At 34.2% G+C, this 23141-nt stretch overlaps 1 protein-coding gene, 1 long non-coding RNA gene and 2 pseudogenes across 2 annotated transcripts; 1 reads left to right on the top strand and 3 right to left on the bottom strand.

Moving 5' to 3' along the window:
- Window positions 1-2998: 2998 nt before the first annotated feature.
- On the bottom strand, window positions 2999-3718 carry LOC140827959 (uncharacterized). Its single transcript, XR_012117079.1, has 2 exons — window positions 3295-3718; window positions 2999-3185 (listed from the first exon to the last, which is right to left on the bottom strand). It is a non-coding gene; the product is annotated as an uncharacterized lncRNA (long non-coding RNA).
- A 763-nt stretch (window positions 3719-4481) lies between these two features.
- LOC140827952 (phosphoribosylaminoimidazole-succinocarboxamide synthase, chloroplastic-like) lies at window positions 4482-7569 on the bottom strand (annotated as a pseudogene).
- Window positions 7570-8518: 949 nt separating this feature from the next.
- LOC140804444 (uncharacterized) lies at window positions 8519-15952 on the bottom strand. The gene is made up of 15 exons (XM_073160474.1): window positions 15836-15952; window positions 15092-15182; window positions 14781-14889; window positions 14599-14683; window positions 12422-12508; window positions 12178-12279; window positions 11807-12007; window positions 11308-11388; window positions 10908-10961; window positions 10618-10710; window positions 10473-10538; window positions 9904-9950; window positions 8995-9696; window positions 8690-8863; window positions 8519-8585 (listed from the first exon to the last, which is right to left on the bottom strand). Exons 1-15 carry the CDS (start codon window positions 15950-15952, stop codon window positions 8519-8521), a joined length of 2076 nt encoding a protein of 691 aa, XP_073016575.1.
- Window positions 15953-17431: 1479 nt separating this feature from the next.
- LOC140827944 (UDP-galactose transporter 1-like) lies at window positions 17432-21498 on the top strand (annotated as a pseudogene).
- Window positions 21499-23141: the final 1643 nt, after the last annotated feature.

Below are 23141 nucleotides of genomic sequence, written 5' to 3'. Positions count from 1 at the left end.
TTAATGCTATAATGTAGCCATCAATTTGCTGTTACAATATGAATACAGACATGGCTTAATTTTTGAGATTTGTCATTATAGGTTGTCATCAAGTCATTGAATGAGTTCAAACTTATTGGATGTGCCAAAATTTCGAGTTCTTGGGCTGTAGTATTTATAAATTTTTGTGGCCTTCACACAACCTATTAATGAATATATAATTCAGTCTTCGGAAAATTAATCGACAAATTATACCATCCGAGCAGATCCTATATACGGTTTCTAGCTTATACATATCATCAACCATAATGCATCTGCTCCTATGTATGTCGATACCATACTGAACCTCGCCATCTGATGACCCTCGTGGAGTCGATAAATGAGTCAAAGTCTAGCACTAGTACGTAGATCATCTATGTTGTCTCAGATCAAAATACTAATGATATAAAACTTTAACTACAGACTAATCTACTCGATAAATAATAACCAATTGGAAAGTTGGATGGAAGGCTGTCCAGTGACTCATCATATGATCACACATCTGTATGATTGAATATCTCTATGCACATACCAATGAAACGTGACCTATAACATCACATATATGTCTCGAAATAGAGTGACCAATGTATACCTTATTTTTTAATCAAAATTGGATAATCGTTTTTTTTTCCGACGAAATTAAGGTGTAAGACTTGTCATACAAAAGTACAATACAAATGTTTTTTTTTTTTTTGACTTTTACCCCATCATATATTGATATGAAGATTTCATTCCGTGGATTCATGAATGATTTCAACTTTTGTCAAATTTTTTTCTACCTTTTCCTGAACTAATAATGTTGCAAATCATTAATTAATCAAGTCTTAAAAATATTTTTTTAGAAAAAAATCATAAAGAAACTAAATATTTGGAAAAAAAATATATTATCAATATATAGTATACATATGATTTATGAGCTAAATTATTTATATATTATATTAAATAAACACCATGTGTATGTCGGCTAGTTTAAGTGTAAGATAAAGTTAAATCATTGGGATACTTTTGCAAGTGTGTGGAGATTTTGTGTGCTTACACGAATGAATCAGTTGGAATATGTGAAAAAGTCGTTTAAAGATGAAAAAGTTGATTCTTTGATAGATTCGGATAAATATTAAATTATACAGTCACAAACACAAAGCATGGCAGTGGAGGTGTCACAAGGGGTTTTTTGAAAGAGTTGATTCCTTTTGATAGATTCGTAAAAACATTAAAGTATATAGTCACAAATCACAACACGTGGCAGTAGAGGTGTCACAAGGGGTTTTGTGTGACAAAGTGTGTAGTAGGTGGAGGGATGACAATGGGGTGGAGTTGGGTTTGTTATCTCCATCCTAGTCTTCGAATTACATCCCTACCCCTATACCTGTCACGATCTTCGTTTTTCGGGTTCGGGTTCGGTTCCCATTTCAAAAATATTAATGGGGCAACACGGCGTGGGTACAGTGATTCCCCGCCCCGATCCCCGTTTCGAGTTTTCCCCGTGGGTCTCCAAATCTGTGGAAAAATTATCTCTAAGTAGGTGTTGGTGTTTAAATTTATGGAAAATAACTTTTTTAATCAGCTAATATTGTTTATTTTGAATTTTAGTTTATTAACAGGTTAAATTTTGGTAATTGTACACTAACTATCAGTGTTCGGTTATTTTGGTTAAATTGCTGATGCGACGCTGAATATATTAACTTTTTCGACATCATAGCAGCATTCTTTTTAATGCTAGTAAATTTTTGGTTCAACTTAACAATTTTCAATGTAAGATCAATATTTTTTGTTTCAATGTCACAATTTTCAATGTAAAATCAATACTATAAAGATAATTTTCTTAACTAAACACATAAACTAAGCTTTACAATAATGACATTCTATTACAATTAACTATAAAAAAATTGATTTTTTAGCATTTTTATTTGCAAAGTGATCAACCAATATTTCATAAATAGATTTTATTAGAACTCATTGATGTTGCGGAATATCACGAACCGGAACCTTCTTGTGCATTCCAAAAACTTCTAAATAGGTGCTCTGTAGAGGTTCAAGAACTTCTAAAACATTCTCCATATTTCATCAATTAAGAGTTTTCGTGAAATCTTTTGTGTATAGAATAATCATTTAGAATAGTGTAGAATGGAATTAACTAGAATAGTCACTAGTTGAAAAATCGCTTTTTACTTCGCGTATTCAATGAAGTAATAAGGTAGTTAATTGCCGAAATATATGGACGTGAAGTAATAGATGTACCTTTTACTTCACATAATAACCGAAGTTGTATGATTGAAAATACTGAAGTCTTTTACCGATTTTCGAAGGAAAACCGGTCCAGAATTGGACCGGTGCCGAAGTAAGAAATGTGTTTTACTTCATCGATTATTGTAACTAATGAAGTAATATATTATATATAACTTCGTCTTAATTATTATTTAGCGAAGTAGTTTATAATATTTTACTTCATTATTTACAATAATCGACGAAGTAATTCATCTGAAAGACTTCGTAGTTATGTATTTTGATGAGGTAGTAGACACAAACAACTTCACAATTTATCCTATTTATCGAAGTAAATATGATCTATAACTTCAGCATTTATCCTATTTGTTGAAGTATTTTATATTATGTTACTTCACAATTTACATTTAGTGACGAAGTAAGTGGTTCGAAATACTTCAGTAATTTGTATTTTGGTGAAGTAATTGCGCAAAACAACTTCGTTTTTACAGAACAATGTTGAAGTAAATTAATTCTATCACTTCGTCTGATTTCTTATTGACGAAGTATTTAATATTATGTTACTTCACAATTTGCAAATAACAACGAAGTAATTTACCTGTTACACTTCATTATATTTTATTTTGATGAAGTAATTGTTAAAAAAAGACTTCGCAATATATGACTTAATACACTAATATAATTAAATTCATAAATTATCCATCTAAAAATGATTAATATCCACGAATCCACAATTACATATTCATCAATCCACAAATAACCCAAAAATGTATCCACAAAACAAAAAGTATATCCAAAAATCCACAATGACAAACAAAATATTTATCCCAACATACACCATCCATCTAAGCACCTACATAGGAGTAAACAAATTCACTCCATTCACTTCTGACCTCGTCATATTGACATTGGGTGTAATATTTGTTCTTGATGCATCCTGCAAACTGAAATTTGAAAAAGAAAATACATTAGATTCTTCTATTTCAAATAAAAATTGATAGATATAAAATATATCAGTACTGATAGAGACAGGTTTTATTTGAAAGTACGAACTTATTTCATTTGAATCTTGAAATAACACCGGATAAAAATTCATAACATGTCACCACTCTCCAAGCTGAGATAGCGCCTGTTGTTTCCATCTAGTCTACATCCATTACAGATTACCCCAAGTGCATGAAGACAATTGCACTTACTAAACCAGAGATCTTAATCTCTGTTGAAGCCAACACAAGAAAGAGATTGGAAAAGAATAATGCAGCTCACGAAAAAACATATTACAGAAATCAGAAGGAAAATTGTCAAACGACAGCTGTATTGTTTTATTCTACACCAACATGAATCAAATTAGGCACTTCGAAACCTTAAAAAAAAAATTTCCAGCATATTTATTACAATGGAACCTACACCTTCAAGATGGTTATTTGCATTTACATTTGCGCGAGGACAGATATAGACCAAAAAAACAGGAAAAGACAACCAGATCACCTTAAACTCCAACAAAATCTGAATCAACCCAACTTCTTGTTTCAAGAAGCAAAATCAACTTAAAAGTAAGAACAGGTTGAATTTGTGCCACTTGGAAATGATACAAGAATCTTGAAAAAAAGACAACACTTACAGTCCAGAATCATACTCCCGTATATGATTTCCGAGCTTCAAATTTCTTGATAAAACCAACAACCCACCAAATAAAACAAATGAAAAGAAAGTATTTTAACCAAAACATATATCAGCAATAAACAGAATAAACATAAAAGCTTAAGATTACAACACAGAAGATATGAAAATCAGGAACAAAATTTCCTTTTTTTATCACTAATATAAAATATATCACAATGACAACAATTCATCTCAAGCAATTATCTCAACAATAAAATATATCCCAATTGCAACACATTATCTCAACAATAAAATATATCACAATGGCAACACATTATCTCAATCAATCAACAAATTTATCCCAAGAAGAAACTCACCATCTTCTCCAACTGTGGATCATCGCAATCGACTATCTCTTTCATGTACCTCATCACACAATATCCACATTCAACCGAACCACTTTGTTTCAGATTACCCTATAATGGAATTGAAAAGTTAATGCAACAATCACAATCTAATTAATAACCACTACCAATTCATGTATTCATAAATAAGTACGATACATACCGTCAATATTTTAAAACCTGGCCCTTTAAAAATACCCTTGGAGGCATTGTACATCTTCACCCCACTAAATTTTAAAAAGTAAGAAGTTAATTTTTTGCATATTTATAAGTTAATGTATTCAAAATCAACATAAGCTACTACCTACTTTGTCACAATAATAATTTTGTGATATGATAGGTCGCACTATACGATACATTTACACTTACCTGCGAGGCGGGAATCTCGAATTTTGATTTTGTTATAGTCTCGTACAAGAGGATATACCTTTAATCATCAAGCGCACCGTTTTCGTATTGAATTATATAAAATAAAGATCGACAAAATATGGAAATTATAATACCGCCAAGCCAATTCAGAAACGAGTTCTTCGGGTGCTTCGGGCAGGACCTAAGAATGTTCCCAGAGTTATATTCAACAGGGAAAAAAAAGAAGAGAAATAAGCATATTTATATATTGAGTAATTTACCTCATCTTCATAAGGGTTGCAGTGATCTCTAAACCACAGCCTCAAATATTCCTACCAAAGATTTAGAAAATAAAATTATAATGGACATAAGGATGTAATGGCTCTAAATCAGGTCACCATCATGAACCTTGTCGATGTTTTCAGGCTTTAGACCATTTCGAAACCGCTCCTCGTATGAATCAGCGATCCAATACCTACTTGAGTCAGGTGTATGAACCTAATGTTTGACAAATTAAAAAGATACATTATTCAGTGAATGCATGCCATTGATTGAGCATTGACATACATCTATTTCAGGTACAAGCATAAGACAAATAACCTCATCAATCAAAACCACTGAACCATCAGATCCCTTTCCAAATTCATATTTGGTATCAACCAAGATCAGACCATGTTCCAAGGCAATGCGCTGCCATACCAAAAACATAAACTTTATGGACGATTAAAATATTATGAACAATAAAACACCCAGTGCATGAGCGAAAACCTGCTATAAAATGAGACTATTATGTTTAGATGATGCTTAATTGCAAGTCAATCTCAATAAGCAACAAAAACGTAGGAATTGCGTGAAGGAAAAAACATGAAAATTTCAAAAATAAGCATCTGCCCATACTTAAATAGCTTTAATGCAGCCTCGCTTGCTTCATCATAGTCAGCTTGAGTCATCATTCCCCGCTGAACAATCTGTCACGCAAATCACGAACATGAGCAAATGTACACGAACAGGCATAATTAGATGTTTTAAGTTTGTATGAATGGCAGGCTTGGTACAAATCAGCCTCTTTCATTTTGAAAATAAGGAGATGCTTCTAACTAGAAGTCCTTTCCCACAATATTGCTTGTAATTAAACAAGGAGAATGGTTGAACCTTCATGGATCCCTCCCTACAAGGATCTTCTTATGCTATGGACGACATTTAAGCATCTCCATATGCCAAAATTTGGCACAATCCGGTATTCATTTTTTTCTTTTTTTTTTTAGCATCAATTCAGTATGTTTTGGCACAAAAGTTTGATAAGATTTGACTTTTGTTCAAGCATACACAACTAAAAGAAGTCCCTTGTCTTTCAGTTTCAATCAAAGAATTATTTGTTTGTAATTCTCTTCACGAACAAAGCAAGCGATTGAATTCCACGGTTAGAGATGCTCTTATTTACCTAAAACACTATTTTTTGAATGTCGCCCCCTCAAAACCGTCAATCCATCGGATGACAAATCATCTGCATGATATTTTTTGGGGAAGTGACATTGTCTCGGTGTTGCACGGAAAAAAGTACATTGAAATACATAAAGGTCCTAAGAGCGGGATAGTTTGTGGATCTAGACATTCAAGAAATATAAAAATATTGAGGGATATTGGAAGCACACAAGCATAATTAATTAAAGTTAGAAACGATTAAACAATTTACTAAAAGAAGAATATAAACAGTTCAAGACATGCAAACCTCTTTGGGAGTTGTGGGAACATCATGATCTACGTCTTTAGTGGTCGGTGTGAGTATATTTGCTGGCAACTTTTGGTTTTTCACCAAATCTATAATAGATAAATGCAGAAGTGTCAGTTAAAAAATTAGATTAAATCGTCTATTCAATCCCAAGCCTCACCATCAGGAAGAGCATTTCCGCAGTAGTTCCGAATGCCTTTCTGGTAGACAGTCCAAAGTGATGTATCGGTACTTCCAGTCACATAGCCTCTAACTATGAACAAGAAGCATTGTCAATTGGCATTCCAGGTAGATAATCCAAGATAAAAAGAGAGGTATAATAACTCTATTTCGTGCAAGGAATAGGGCTCTGCAAAAGGCTTATAACTCACCCCCAAACACTGGCTGCTACAAGAAAAAGAACATTAATTGAATTACTCACCAACAAATTCAACAGGAAATACAACACATTTTTTTTTTGCAATAATGACGTTTCTATCTGGAGATGAAACAACTGCATTAGGAATTATGTGCCGAGTTTCATTAAAACCACCACAAACTTGTTTCATTGAGCACCTGCAGATATCAATAGGCAATAAAAACCTAAAATAACCTTGTTACTGACTTAAAGCTCAGTGCAGACAAAACATAAGGCATGGACTCGATCACACTAGGCACTACAATTACCTGACCCTTGAAAGGGATTGAAGCAAGAACCCTATCGAAAGCACTTTGCCTGTCAGTTGTGACAAGTATAAGATAGTCTCCACAGTCATAAATATCTCTAACCTTCAAAGATTACATTTTTCTGTTCAGCAAGAATCATTTCTCAATGGGTCCTGTGGAGAAATACGAAACAGTAAATTCACCTTGCCTCTGGTCTTGGATTGAATACCAGGAACTGTTAAATGGAAATGAGTCTCGGACAGGCAGCTGGAAAGCGAATCTTTGATCGCATTCATCAACTGATTCTTCCGATCGATACTGGTCAAGGCTTCAAAAGAGCACGGCGGCTGGCCTTCCATTGATGATGCAGATAACTTAAAACTTTTGAGTAAAATTTTTCGATTTGCAGATGATGATGATAGGAATCTTGATGAATCAAAGTTACTTTGGAGAAAGGGGTTTTTTGCGGCTAGGTTCATGCATTGACACTCGGCCATTCTTTTGCGCTTATGTTGGTGTTGGTGGTTCGAAACGAACGGCGGTGAGTGGAACGGCGGTGGTGTTAGGGTTAATTTTGAAGGAAAACGTGGATCGATCGAATGAGCTTGCATACGTCTCTGATCGAAGGATATATGATATAAACGATATTAAATATTTAATTAAACTTATCGGTTCATCTTATTACTTCAGTATGAACTTATTTTCCTTATTTTTTACTTCATCAAAATTGATATACCGAAGTAAAATATAATAAAAAAATATAGTGAAGCCCGTGTTTTTAAACATCCGAAGTAAAATATATTATTTTACTTCGCTTGTGTTATTACTGAAGTTATTGGTAATGTATTACTTCGTAATTTATTATTGTCGAAGTAACGCCTGCCGAAGTAAAATCCGATTTTTCTACTAGTGAGTGTAGATCTTAGAACCTCCTAGAGAGTTGATATGTATCGCTTTCATTGTAGAAAGCTACTAGTATAAATAGGATTAATATAAATAGGGTGAAGCTCTTATTGTAAACTACAAAGTTTTCAAGCAATATAGCATTTTCTTTCAAAGTTTTCTAGAAGCATTTTTACTTAAGTCACTTGCACACAAGCACCAAAGGACTTTATCTATGCAGCTTACATGGGTAAACAGATAAAGTAAATATCATAATTGTACAAAACTGTAAAATATTATTAAAATAAAGATCGTTTTACATTAGAGCCAATAAAAACCCAAGCCACAAGTTGGCTCGCTGGACACCTACTCTAACAAATACAAAATACTAGGAAATTCAAATATCCAACCATATTTTTCCTACCAATTAATAGAATAAACATCCTTCCATGGTAGTTATTATGTATAGGACATATCAGTGGATTTTCACAGAAGCACCGCAGAAGGAAAAATTGGAAACACAGACCTGCTGACGGAGATAGAGGCCTGTCATAAATCATAGATTGTAAGGGGCTGCTGACTGAGGATTTCAGTCGAGAGGGCGGACTTTTCATTGACAGTTTTTAAAGAGGAATTTCGTTATACTGGAGATGGGGAGAGTAAATATTCAGGCTGTAATCTTTGTAGAAGTATCCCACATAAGGGACAACATGGTGAGAAAGATTTCTTGAAGGCTGAAGATTCGAATAAATATTTAAAATTGGAAGGGTAAAAAGGCATCGTGAAAAAAATTAGAGGTGCCAACTTTGAAGCTCGTCTTTGACAACACATGCAAAACCAGGAATATTTAGCAGGGCAAAGTTGCATAGATACATAACAACGGTGTAGCTTATGGCTTTGATCAACTCCATTGCCATTCTTCCCTCCCGAACAAATGGCGTATTCTATTGATTCAAATGGCACAATTGCTGAACAAAAACTGCAATGTTCTTCATATTCAAAACTCTCTCTCCTGTTAATAAAGCAAGAATGGAACCATCCTTCAGCTAATAGATTGATACAGTATCTTAAGATGCTATTCTATGTATGTGTGCATGAATGAACCAAAAGAAGTTCAACAAAGATAAGAACATCATGAATTACCTCTTCTTAATTTTACCAACTTTGGCAGCAAGAAATTTTAAATCATCCTCGACAATTTTCTCATGAAGTGAGATATAGTGCTCCAGTTGTGGCCATTCATCAGGACGCCAAAAGCCAACATCGCAAAAATTTGTTGGCACATCTGACAGAAGATCTAAAATGGCCGAAAAATATAAACCAACAAGTCTTCTCCGTACTTCATTTTCACAGCACAACTGCAACTCCTTCCATACATTTGTCTGTTCCTCTATGGCACTACTGAATCTTTCCAAGTCTTGGTGTTTTCTACTCTCGCTCACCTCATCATTTTTAAGCACAACATGCCTGATGATTACATTGATGAGGTGCAAATTAAGGGTTAAAAGAGTGGGCAAAATTTTAAATGCCGTAGACAAGAACGTAGTACAAATGCCAAAATTGGATCCAAAATAAGATGTCAACCATTTCTGCAGAATATGCTCTACATAGTTTGGTATCGACTGTTTGAAAGACGTGAGGGCTGCCACAATATCCCAAATGTTCAGAAGCCCACTGAAACTCCCACACAGAATCAAAGACCATGATATGTTTTTTTCCCACCAAATTAATTCTACCTCAGGGAAACCAGGAAATGATCCGAAATCAATATCAAAACATATATTGGAGGAAGTGTCCAATTGCTGCCCTCCAATCCAAAGGAACTCGATAGCAGCTTTCTGAGTTCTGTAAAATTACAATAACATTTATTGGTAAATCAAACATAGGTAACTGTTTGAACGGTTAGTTCTTATAGCTTCCATTCAGCTTTTGACTAAATCATCAAAATTTTCTTTTAAAGAAATGTGGGTGCTTGTTTGTTGGAAGCATCTATCCACATGGCAGTTGCTATTTCATAATTTGTTACCAGAAAATATAATTTTAAAAGTTCACCTTTCCTGGTACATGGGATTTAATAAATCAGAATCAAATATTCGAGCCTGCAAATAACAGACACCAAACTTCTTAGAACTAGATTCAAGTACAGGGGTATCAATGACATCTATTCAGCATAAGGTAAAAGGTGACCAAGTGCAAGAAACGGATCAAGAGATTCCATTGCTTAGAGTCATTTCAGTCAACTAAGCTCCTTTTCCTAGGTATTATTATATGACTACTGTTCCGGAGAGATGAAATTTCGATCTTTCTATTTTCCTCTTTATTGTTATTTTCAGTAAATTTTCTTTATTTTTGTAAAGGGCAAGAAGCAAGATATTGACCAATCTCATCTGAAACATAATATGAGAGAAGTAAAAATTCAATTTTTGGATGGTATGTTATCTAAGAGTTTTCTCAAAATGTTATGAATAGAATTCAGTTTTTTCTTCAAATCTTGAATCGCTACATCGAGTGAGTTTATTATTTTGACTTAAAATTTGATAAAATAGAAAAACTAGTACAATATTCAGGATAAGTTCATGGACATTCCAACTATAAGAGAATGGACGGATGGAATATGATACCAAAGCAATTGCCAAGCTCCCATGAGATACTGCCAAACCAAAGCAAGAATCATATACATATGGAACCTGCAGGGAAAATCTAGAGTCTATTGGAAACAAATATGAAAATTTAAAACATAAGTAAACATGAAAAATTAATGCATACATCCGGGGAGCTATTCAAACCAGGAGTATTTGAAGGAATGTGTATTTCCCTTAGTGCTTTCCCAACTAAATTCCACGCTTTCATAGAGTTGTCCTGTAATACATGAACTGATCAAATAATCTGGAGGGTTACCAAGCTTTTCAACCTCAAGGCTTTCTGCTTGAGGCATTACTTGATAACAAAAGCAATTAACATGGATTTTATAATTTTTAATATATGTTGTACTAACACTCCCTTAATACTAAAATTCATATTTATATCAATAAAACACTTCCTTCAATATTTATTACCTGTTTGCAGCTGTACAAGCAGAGTCCATCAAAAGCCCAAGCTAAACCAGTGACCTGATTGTTATTTTACAAGATAAATCATATGCCATTCCATATGCCAAAAAAGGTGTTGAGAACTTACAATGTGGTCATGCGCACTATAACAGCCAATTATTTCAAATTCATGGCTGGTCATATTCATGGTCCACACTTCAAATGATCCGGATCCTTTACCAATAGCCAAGAACAAATTTAGTGGTGTTTGTAGGGGGCAGTAAATGAAAGTATAAAGACAGGTGCTGAATCAACAGTAATAACCTAATTACACGAGCAATCACAAGTTCCAAAATAAGATATAATCAAAGTAGCTGGTCTAAATTTTGAAAGGATAAGTAGCAGACTTTTAGCAGGATATGCTGACCTCCCTCAGCAAAGAAAATGAAGCATGAACAGTTTCAGATGACTTCAGCAGTTCCTTAATATTCACTGCCCAATCTTCACTCTATAAACAAAAAGAAGAGGAAAGTCACAAAATTAAATGTTATAATCAAATAAAAGGTAAACCTTATATGTATGTGTGTGTATAATTCAATAGTTCTAACCCATGTCAAGCAAATGTGCTAGACTTTTGGCTTCGAAAACAGAAAAAGGTTAATTAGTTACTCACCTCCCATTAGAACTTCCCGTCGCTAAAAGAAGTTGAGGTTTTGAAATTTCAGAGCCATATAAAGCCCAGCAAATAGATGTGATGCATGTATCATGTGCCTTGAGAAAGCCACCATTTGATGCTTTACAATGGAGTTTAGGGGTAATAATGGAACAACTCTCTGTGCATCAATTCTCCAGAATGAAATTAGACCACATTTCAATCCAGTAGCAAGAATAGAGCAGCAGCCCGAGGAGTTATGAGGAATAGAAACCCAATCTTCAGATGTCCTCAGAATCGGTGACCAAGCCACAATAAGGGGTGTCAACATTGCATTGCGAGAAGCATATTGTTGTGCCGTTATTAGTTGAACATTGCATTCTTTGATCTTCAGAGGTGTCCCTTCAGAAACAGATATGGGAATAATTTCCCATGTATTGTTTTCTTTTACATTGTCAAGTTTTTTTGCAGCAACCTAATAAAAATAGCAACACATTGAATGTAATGGCATATATCAAATGCACAACTTTTCAAATTGAAAGCAGATCATGTAGCTGCATTGAAGCTGATTTAGTAAGTATGGAGGTTCATGTCATGGAATAAAATGATAAAACTAAATCAGATAGTGAATGTAGTGTGCAGTACATTAGTTTCATTATGTCTCCTTCGTTTTCTTTCCTTTCTTAAACTAGATACAGGTGGCTCATTAGGGCATTCAGATTCTGCATTATCTCGACTCCCTATCACCTGTATAAAGAAAAAACCCCAAGAATAGTTGGAATTCATGTCATTAATTGTTATGTCATCAAGAATATTTCATCTAGAAAAGTATATGGGGATATGCAAGAAACGGTAATCAGCAAAAAGTTGAAAGATAGAACCAACTCACATCTAAACTTTCTGAAGATATAATTTGAGACTCTCCGAAATTGATCTTGGAAAGATAATTATACATCATCTCTGATATGTCCATAACCTAGAAAATTTCAGATTATAACTTTAGCAAATGTGTGAAAAACAAATATTAAATTTAGGAATCACAGATAACATACTAGTTATGAAGATCGGGTAGATTAAAATTTAAGCATAAATTTGGCGTTTAAAATTCAATAACAATGCAAAAATCTTCGGCTAAAAAATAACCATGCTATTCAGAAATAATATTACATTATATGCAATCAATTGATTTAGTAGTTGTCTTTCCTAAGTCATGGGATTAGATCCCATCAGGTGGATCACAGAATACTGGACTCAGAATCAGTGGTCATTGATTCTTGTTCATGTCAGTGCATGGTTAATAATGTCATCTGCATAATCCTCACACTAACAGAATCACTTGATAGCCCAAAATTCTTGATCAACTAAAAACTCAGCTAGAACAGATTGAATGCCAGGATACTTCTGAACTTGAGCAATTTCAATGTTGAGACTCAAATGCTATACATCGTATCAGTAAAATTGCATCAAATCAATTCAATACTAAAATCAGCAAACTTTGAAAAGTTAACAATTACCAGGATCGTAACGAGGCTACCAGAAGCGACCGCCACCAGATTCTCTTCGGACCAAGCAACAGCGTTCGGATAACAAGGCTCTGATACGAGCACCCCTGCTTGGAAGCGGGAAGACATTGTTGAAGAGAATTGAAACAGAAAGCAGAGCGGCGTTTGATTATTTTGGAGTGAAGCGGATTCGATGCTTCGACCTAATTTGTGAAACAGCTCGAATAGTCCAAATTGAATTACACCATATAACCTACATGTATTTGTATTTCCTAGACTAGACTAGAAGACTAAAAAAAATCTTCTATTTTATATTATTAGAAAAAATAAAAATATTTATTTTTATGAGGATTTATGGATTTCTCGCTTAGAGGGCAAAAACAATGGATATTGAGGAAGCAACAAGCATTGAAGAAATGAAGTTGAAACATGAGTCAATCTCATGCATTACCCAATTTAGGGGTGAGTAGAAACCAATGCCAAATCAAATAGTTGGTTTTGTTTTTAGTCGATCGATTTATATTGGTTTAAAAATTAATCATATCGAAAAAATTGGTTTTGTTCAAAGTTTTGGTGAAAAATCCTAACCGAACCAATTTTATAAATATATAATATTTTTAATTATATACATATTATTTTATTTTATGACATATAATTGATATTATGAAAGTTTGATGATTGGTATTGGTGGCACATTTTATAAAGCTAAAAAAAATTGACCATTATCCCGTTCAATCTTCACAAGTATTTATTGATCTTCATGATGTTTTTGGGAAAGGTTAAAAACCTCGTGCAAGAAATCTTGGATGCGAGTGAATTTACTCTTACCAAATACCCAAGTTGGATAAACATAAAAGATAAATGTCTTTCTTTATAAAGAAAAAACCCGAAGAATAGTTGGAATTCATATCATTAATTGTTATGTCATCAAGAATATTTCATCTAGAAAAGTATATGGGGATATGCAAGAAACGTTAATCAGCAAAAAGTTGAAAGATAGAACCAACTCACATCTAAACTTTCTGAAGATATAATTTGAGACTCTCCGAAATTGATCTTGGAAAGATAATTATACATCATCTCTGATATGTCCATAACCTAGAAAATTTCAGATTATAACTTTAGCAAATGTGTGAAAAACAAACATTAAATTTAGGAATCACAGATAACATACTAGATTCCAAATTCATGACATTTATTATGCATAAGCAACAAAATCGTAAATACAACAAACTGAAGGGCTATGAAATTCTTTTTGAAAGAAATGTTGATTAGGTATTGCCTCTCCAAACATAAAAAAAGCCTCCAGTTCTAACACAACAAATTTACACATTAGCACAAATATGAATCTACTCATGGGCTCATAGCCAACACAGAACCAACAGTAAGAACATAATTAAGAGCATCTATAGACACAAGAATTGAAACAATTCCATTGCTAAAATTTTCACCATTTTTTTTGGTTCAGGAAGATTATTAAAGTGAAGAGATAGCAAGCTCGAACCATAATTTTGGTCCTGCCACCACTACTTCCTGAAAGCTTCATTTATAAAATACTTGATACCTCAATCCATTCAGCCGAAAAATCACAGAAGAGAAAGCGGTAAAGTTTGACGCGTCCCCCAGTGGTGCAAACAGCAAGCAAACAACTGCACGATTCATAGCAAAATGTAGAATTAATTCAGGGAGGCAACTTGCGTTGCATACTCAAACAAAAACTTCGATCAGGGGTAATGGTATCAGTACCCAGCATTGCTAGCAAGACCTGCAGGAGACCAGAAAATTGACCTAACACATGGCTGTGTATCCCGCGACACATGCATTGGCAACAAGCACCCAGATAGAACATCTATCCCTGTGACAAAATTAAAACAAAATCAAATGTAGTGACCGGAGAAAATAAAAAGTACTTGAAACCTCAACTCAAAATTAATTTTCATTTGCACAGTAAAACCACAAACCCAGAAATCCAAATGGCATCCAAATTGTGTACATACATACATACAATGAGCTCATTCAAAACTATGAAATTCATTTTTTAATATGATTCTACGTACCTCCAGCATTTATGACACCAATGGAAAAAGGCTTGCTTGGGAGAACAGAAATTACACCTCGACATCCAGCTCCAGAAGGTTTAGCAGGATTCTAACCAAGTGAACAACAAGCATATACCAGTGATTCGAAGGCTAAATCAAACAGTATAAAATTAAATCCTAATTTGAAAAAACAAATAAAAAGTAAGGTAATATGAATTATATAGACCAACTACTATAAGATTCTCTATCAAATTCAAATCAGATCATGTATTGAACTCCAACATAAAACAGCTTCCACACAAGTTATGAAGATCAGGTAGATTAAAATGTAAGCATAAATTTGGCGTTTAAAATTCAATAACAATGCAAAAATCTTCGGCTAAAAAATAAGCATGCTATTCAGAAATATTATTACATTATATGCAATCAATTGATTTAGTAGTTGTCTTTCCTAAGTCATGGGATCAGATCCCATCAGGTGGATCACAGAATACTGGACTCAGAATAAGTGGTAATTGATTCTTGTTCATGTCAGTGCATGGTTAATAATCTCATCTGCATAATCCTCACACTAACAGAATCACTTGACAGCCCAAAATTCTTGATCAACTAAAAACTCAGCTAGAACAGATTGAATGCCAGGATACTTCTGAACTTGAGCAATTTCAATGTTGAGACTCAAATGCTATACATCGTATCAGTAAAATTGCATCAAAGCAATTCAATACTAAAATCAGCAAACTTTGAAAAGTTAACAATTACCAGGATCGTAACGAGGCTACCAGAAGCGACCGCCACCAGATTCTCTTCGGACCAAGCAACAGCGTTCGGATAACAAGGCGCTGATACGAGCACCGCTGCTTGGAAGCGGGAAGACATTGTTGAAGAGAATTGAAATAGAAAGCAGAGCGGCATTTTATTATTTTGGAGTGAATCGGATTCGATGCTTCGACCTAAGTTGTGAAACAGCTCGAATAGTCCAAATCGAATTACACCATATAACCTACATGTATTTGTATTTCCTAGACTAGACTAGAAGACTAAAAAAAATCTTCTATTTTATATTATTAGAAAAAATAAAAATATTTATTTTTATGTGGATTTAGGGATTTCTCGCTTAGAGGGCAAAAACAATGGATATTGAGGAAGCAACAAGCATTGAAGAAATGAAGTTGAAACATTAGTCAATCTCATGCATTACCCAATTTAGGGGTGAGTAGAAACCAAAGCCAAATCAAATAGTTGGTTTTGTTTTTAGTCGATCGATTTATATTGGTTTTAAAATTAATCATATCGAAAAAATTGGTTTTGTTCAAAGTTTTGGTGAAAAATCCTAACCGAACCAATTTTATAAATATATAATATTTTTAATTATATATATTATTTTATTTTATGTCATATAATTGATATTATGAAAGTTTGATGATTGGTATTGGTGGCACATTTTGTAAAGCTAAAAAAAAAATTGACCATTATCCCGTTCAATCTTCACAAGTATTTATTGATCTTCATGATGTTTTTGGAAAAGGTTGAAAACCTCGAGCAAGAAATCTTGGATGCGAGTGAATTTACTCTTACCAAATATCCAAGTTGGATAAACATAAAAGATAAATGTCTTTCTTTCTTTTAAGTGTGATAATGGATGATATTGAAGCTATGTATATTACCAAATTTGACCTTAAAAGCTAACTTATTAACATAATGAAGTCGTTAATTCAGAGATTCGAATCTTCAAGAACATATTTTGGCGCTGCTTGGTGTCCAAATAAATCGGGTCCCAAAGGCGCTAACACGCATTTTGTCTTAGGTTTTGATTCAAATCAAACACAATCGTTTGGACTCAGAAATCTAATTTTAATTTTTTTTTTGAAAAAAATAAAATAATTTATGGAATAAACATTTTTATAAATGAAAAGGGTATTCATACTTCATACACATTAAAATATTAAGATAAGATAGTTAAAGATGTAAAACTATATTAACAGACTTACATTTTAATTACCAAAACAAATAACAAAATATCATTGTCATGAAATTAAATTATTATTAGATGTCATATTTCGATCTACTGCCTAGAATGAATTTGATGACAAATCCACGTCCCAAATGCATTATATACACCGAACTCGAAATTAAAACGAAAGATATTTTATATTGCTCGTATATATTCTTTTACTTAAATTTCAAATCATTCAAACACAACTTTAGTGATTTGATATTTGAGTAATGCAATGCAATTTTGATATAATGATAACAAAAATAATATAATATTTAGGATTTAAATAGTTTAATCAAGAAAATTATTTAATTAAAATGACAGCACACTTTGTATATTTCTTTTTTTTTTCCGGAAAAATTTGGAAATGAAGCCAGATTTCTCATTTTCCCGGAATAAAACACCTCGGCCAGCCAGGCGTAATGGCACAGTTCTAACTTTACGCCTCCATTCTTCACATACTACATTTGAGCTCCTTTGCATTTCATCTGGGGTTTCTCTATTATATATGCGTGATCGTTCGTTCTCTAGGTGTTTTTTTTTTTTGAATCTAATGGGCAAAGATTGTTCGCTCATACGTTTTCTGGTCTGAGGTGGTGAAATTAATCATGGAGGAGAGTATGTTGTGTCAGTGGAGTGTAATTCGATCCTTATTAGCTATTCTCCAGTGGTGGGATTTCAATGTCACCGTTATTATCATCAACAAATGGATCTTTCAGGTGGGTGTCTTTTTAGTCCGCGGCTTTCACACGACATCAAAAAACAGCGTGAATTATTTAAGGAATCGTTTTTGAAGTTTTTGTGCGCTGCTAAATTTGCAGCTTCATTTCTTTGTTGGTTGTTTTTTTTTTTTTTGTGTTATTTGTCTGTGTCGTTGATTTTTGTTTTCGAAATTTTGATTATACTAACGTGGTTCTGTTTAATAATTTTGTGGCAGTGCAATCTTGTAATTGTTTTTTGAATCGTCCTTTCAATTCGAGGGATGCTTTTGTCAACCGTGAGTTAGGAATGGCCTTCGCATTTTCCTTTTTTTACACACGTGTAAATACATAGAACAGGCTGGTCTATGACTCTCTGTTGTCTGTGTTTATTCTCAATTTTCGAAGTGGGATGAGGAATTTTGCTCGTTTATGGTTTTTAAGCATATTACTATAAAATGCTGTTGTTATGGTCAACTTTTATCATGGCTACCATGGTTTTCTTTTGTTCGTTTTGATTCTTGAAAGTTAAGTGTGGTCATTAATTTCAAGTTGAATTATCTTAGCCAATAGATTCGAGAAACTCTCAAAATTGTGCTTGGAGTATTTCTTTAAGAGCTCAAATAAAAAATTTTAAAATGAAATTTTGCCTCGTGTGGATGCCCAACTTAATGATTATTCATCTATACTTCTATGCAGTTTCATGATCTATTTATTTTAGATTAATTTCCACTGCGACAATTTTAAATAGTATAAATGACGGTGTGATTGTATTTTGGTTATTAAAATGCTACTGAATTTTTGCTGTTATGATGATCTTGAATGTGAATGTGATGATTATTATTGCTTACCAGATCTTCCATTTTTTTTTGCCTTGACAGAAACTGGATTTTAAGTTTCCATTATCAGTGTCATGTATTCACTTTATATCTTCGGCTATAGGTGCATACCTGGTAATTAAAGTGCTAAAACTGAAGCCACTCATTCTGGTTGACCCCGAAGATCGCTGGAGGAGGATTTTTCCCATGTCGTTTATATTCTGTATCAACATAGTTCTGGGAAACGTTAGCCTGCGTTATATTCCTATTTCTTTCATGCAAACCATCAAGTCTTTCACCCCTGCAACAACTGGTGAGTTTTTATTCCTGCCAATTTTAGGCAATATGAAATAATGATGATTTGATGCATAGTAACCTCAAATTTATCGCTGTATTTAATCATTTTGATATCATTGCCTCTATTTTGTAAATTAAGTCAACTTTCTCGTTGTTATGTCAATAAAGACTTGTACTCACAATGCCTTTAAAACAGTTATCTTGCAGTGGCTTTTCTGGAAAAAAATATTTTGACTGGAGAATTTGGGCTTCTTTGATTCCAATTGTTGGAGGTATTTTAGTCACTTCTATGACCGAGCTGAGTTTCAATGTGTTGGGATTTTTTGCTGCTTTATTTGGCTGTCTTGCTACCTCTACAAAAATGATTCTTGCAGAGTCTTTGTTGCATGGATACAAATTTGATGGGTATTTACTTTTTCGTAATCATGTTCTTCCTCTTCCAGATTGCTTTCTTATAACCTACCATCGTTCTTTTACATGTATCTCCTTCCTAGCTTAAAGTAGCTGAGGAACTATTTGTTATCTATCAACCTTCCTAAAACCAGTAGTAGTACAACAAGAGAACTTCAATGACACGTACAGTGAGAGTAGAAAGAAATCTATCTTTAAATTGTTTTCTATTTTGCATGGTGCTGAACTGAGTCGAAATTATATGTTTCGATTTACTTAATCGTGTCAAAAGATGAAAACCAACAAATATATTTGGTTTTACCAAAACATTGAAGTCACGTGTGCAGTAAATTTCCATTCAACACTCATGCACCTCATTTAATATAAGTGATTCGTTGGTTTATAGAGTGCATTCAGTTCCACTTTTGCATGATTATTCAAAATTTTTGAAGATTTTGCACGCCCTTTTTTATTAATTACTTGGAAATCGAACTTACCAGTAAATGGAATAACTGTAGTAGGCTACCATTTTCATCTGTGGATTTTTAATTAACCCAACTCATTCATTGACCTTTTGTGATCAAATATCTCCTTTTTCTCCATGAAACAGTTGGTGTTTTTACACATCTTCGTGGTTACCTTGTAGAAGAAAGCAATATCTCATGATCACTCTTTTTTTTATATCATTCTGTTACTCATTGAACCACATATGACATATCCATCTGTTCCCCGCTTTTAACCAAGGACTTTTATTGAGTGTTGTTATAATTGAAAGTTTGATATATCGGGTTCATTCTGGACTACTGTTATTTCTGGAAGCTTCTCAGAGAGCATTCTTGAGGATCAATTGTTTGGCTCCAATGTTCATGTTTTGATCAAATTTTTTATGCTTTCAGCTTGTTATTCAAGAATAAAATGAAGCAAGAACATTGCTTATAACAAAATTGACACACAAAAATTCAAAAAATTATTCATTTGAGGTTGTGGAGCAACCATTATATCTCCCCTTGCCTTCCTGTTGCATCCGTCCTTAGTGTTCACAGAATCACCTTAATTTTTTTTTCCACTATAATAGCTTGTGTTTTGAGAAAGTTTTTGGCTGGCTTCAGCATAAACACAGTATACTACATGGCACCTTTTGCGACCATGATCTTGGGCATACCAGCTATGCTGCTCGAAGGATCGGGAGTTGTGGAATGGATTCGTACATGTCCCTCGCTTTTCTCATCCCTCGTCATCATTTTGGGGTCTGGAGTGTTAGCTTTTTGCCTCAACTTCTCGATATTTTATGTAATACACTCCACGACCGCTGTGACCTTCAATGTTGCCGGAAATCTTAAGGTACGAGCCTCTCATTCTTGAGATTTACTGGATGTATTTTTATATGTATATTTCCCGTGTTTTTCCAACGCTGACAAGTTTAAATTCTTTGAAGTATGACAAGCTGGACTACAAATTTCTATGTAATGCTATCATCCTATATTGGTATTTGAATTGAAATCTCGTTTCTTTGTTTCATCTCAAGGTGGCGGTGGCTGTTACATGTTCATGGCTGATCTTCCGAAACCCAATTTCGGCGATGAATGCAGTTGGATGTGCTGTAACACTCATTGGATGTACCTTCTACGGGTACATTAGGCACATACTTTCACAAACACCCGGAACCCCTCGTACACCTAGGATGCCTCGGACTCCAAGAGGTATGACAGAGTTGATTCCATTAGTTAATGAGGAGTTGGATGATAAAGTTTGAGTCGAGCTTCTTGAGTTATGCTGGACAGGAAGTGGAGGGTATACTTTGTGTAGAAAGAAAAAGGAAAAAAAATCAATACAGTTGAATCGAATCTGGCTAGATTCACCTTTTTCTCAGCTTAATCTTCTTATAGCCTCTATTTAACATTAGATTAATGCGAGATTTCGGTATATCTGATAAAACTTCTCAGAATATTCAGTTAATCTCACATGTTCCACCATAAACCACCAATCACATAACTTCTTAGCACATTAGTCAAATCTTTGCACTATTCATCAACAGGGCATTTATTTAAATACAAGTAGCAAATATCTCTAGTAATTTTAATTAATTTATTTCTTTTTTAAAACACGTGTAGACAAACAAGGTGCCGCATATCGCCTATAGAAATCAATACTTGATGATCCGGTGCTTTTCAATATATAACTGGTTGGTAGTATATATATTGCATAACAAGTTACAGATTAATGTTACGCCGAGTCTTGATACATACCAATGCAAATATTGTACAGAATTATCTCTACGTTACAAAGATATTATGGTGATGATAAGGTAGCCGCCGACTCCCCCGCTCTGCTTCCTCACTCCAATGGTAAAGCATTCCAAAGTATTGATGCATTGCTCCACAAATTCCTCCGTACAGGCCGTCCAATTTGGAAGTACACAAAAGTAACAAGTTAGCGGAGGAGATTGTAAGATTAACTTTATTTAAGTCGTCATATTTGACTGGGTAAATAACGTTCTTGATTTGGTTGAAAAATAAACTATTTTTTTTTATATATATATCGATTCGCTTTAAAAATTAAAACTATTATATTGAATTTAAAAAACACTGTTTGAATGGCTTCCTTCACCGCGTTTCTCAAAAAAATTTCACTGGCCGGCTTTTTAGGAGTGGTGGAAAGAGTGTCGCTCCTTGCGGCCACTTGGGCCACAATACTGTTAGAGTAGGTGCACATCGAGCCAAGTGTTGGCCGAGTGTTCACAATGAAACTCTATGTATAAGCAATCTTTATTTTAATAATATTTGAAATTATTACTTTGGCACATCTTTATCTGTATACCCATGCTAGTTGCATAGATAAAGCCCTTGAATATACAAATAGTAGAAAGAATATGAGATGCTCATATGATGAGTATCATGAAACTCATATTTGTAATACTGTATATTCTAAACGGTTCCTAGTCGATTCAGCCGCCACTAAGAAGGATATAGGCCGCTCGAGTTAGAGACTAGTATCTGCGATGTGAGTACCATGTTTCATTGGTAGGGGACATTGTGATGTCCGAACATGCAGATAGGTGCTCCTTGTAGAGTGCACTGAACAACCCTCCATAAAAGGACTTTCCAAGTGGTTCTCACTTATCGAGTGGAAATGTCCTAGTTTATGGTTGTACAGAATTAGTCCTTATGACCCGGGACAACATTGAGACTCTATGTGCTAGAATTACACTTTGACTTGTTTACCGACTCTTATGGGGTCATCAGGTGGCAAGGTTGGGTGTTCTGTCGAAACACATAGGAGTCGATGCATTGTAGTCGGGGATTCACCGCTTACCTTCGGGTATGGATATCCTATGTGTTATCATGTGTATGTAGGTCGAAATCTCTGGCCAGAGTATGGTGGTAATTATGAAAGGGTTTCATAGATTACACCATCGATGCAACTACGACATGACACATAGTATCGATTCATTGACAACTCTCGATAAACCAATGGTTGTCGAATCGATCGGGATATATGAGTTGAAGGGACCGTACTGTACGCTAACCATAATTGAATGGTTCTTGCAGGCACTATCATTTGATACCTAGGGAATCATGTAAGCGATGCTGCTAGGCGTTTAACATGATTGGTTGGGTACTATCAGACTTGAGTTCTGACGTTCTTATTATCAAGGTGTTGATAAATAAGAATGGAGCAATTGGGGTATGCTCATATAAGGACATGTTTAGTCCGAATCACATAGAGATGTGAACCCACGGCTAGTTGTATCAATGAACCATTGAGGGCCACACAAGTACTAGCTTTCGACCGTGTGAGCTAAACACGGGCCTAGGTCCAATCCTAGGGTAAATGCACGGGATGCAAATGCAACTATTACATTAGCTTCC

This window comes from Primulina eburnea, chromosome 1 (genome assembly GCF_022965805.1).
Source record: "Primulina eburnea isolate SZY01 chromosome 1, ASM2296580v1, whole genome shotgun sequence".
Classification (NCBI taxonomy): Eukaryota; Viridiplantae; Streptophyta; class Magnoliopsida; order Lamiales; family Gesneriaceae; genus Primulina; species Primulina eburnea.
This window is presented reverse-complemented; position numbering and strand designations above follow the sequence as displayed.

What these genes read in the sequence shown, in the direction of transcription:
- LOC140804444 (XM_073160474.1), bottom strand. Translation starts at nt 15,952, where the DNA reads ATGTCTTCCCGCTTCCAAGCAGCGGTGCTCGTATCAGCGCCTTGTTAT. An exon ending in TTTCGGCTGAATGGATTGAG is followed by an intron (nt 12,509 to 14,598) that starts GTATCAAGTATT and finishes GAAATTTTCTAG; the next exon opens with GTTATGGACATATCAGAGAT. An exon ending in GGAGCTTGGCAATTGCTTTG is followed by an intron (nt 9,951 to 10,472) that starts GTATCATATTCC and finishes TGTTATTTGCAG; the next exon opens with GCTCGAATATTTGATTCTGA.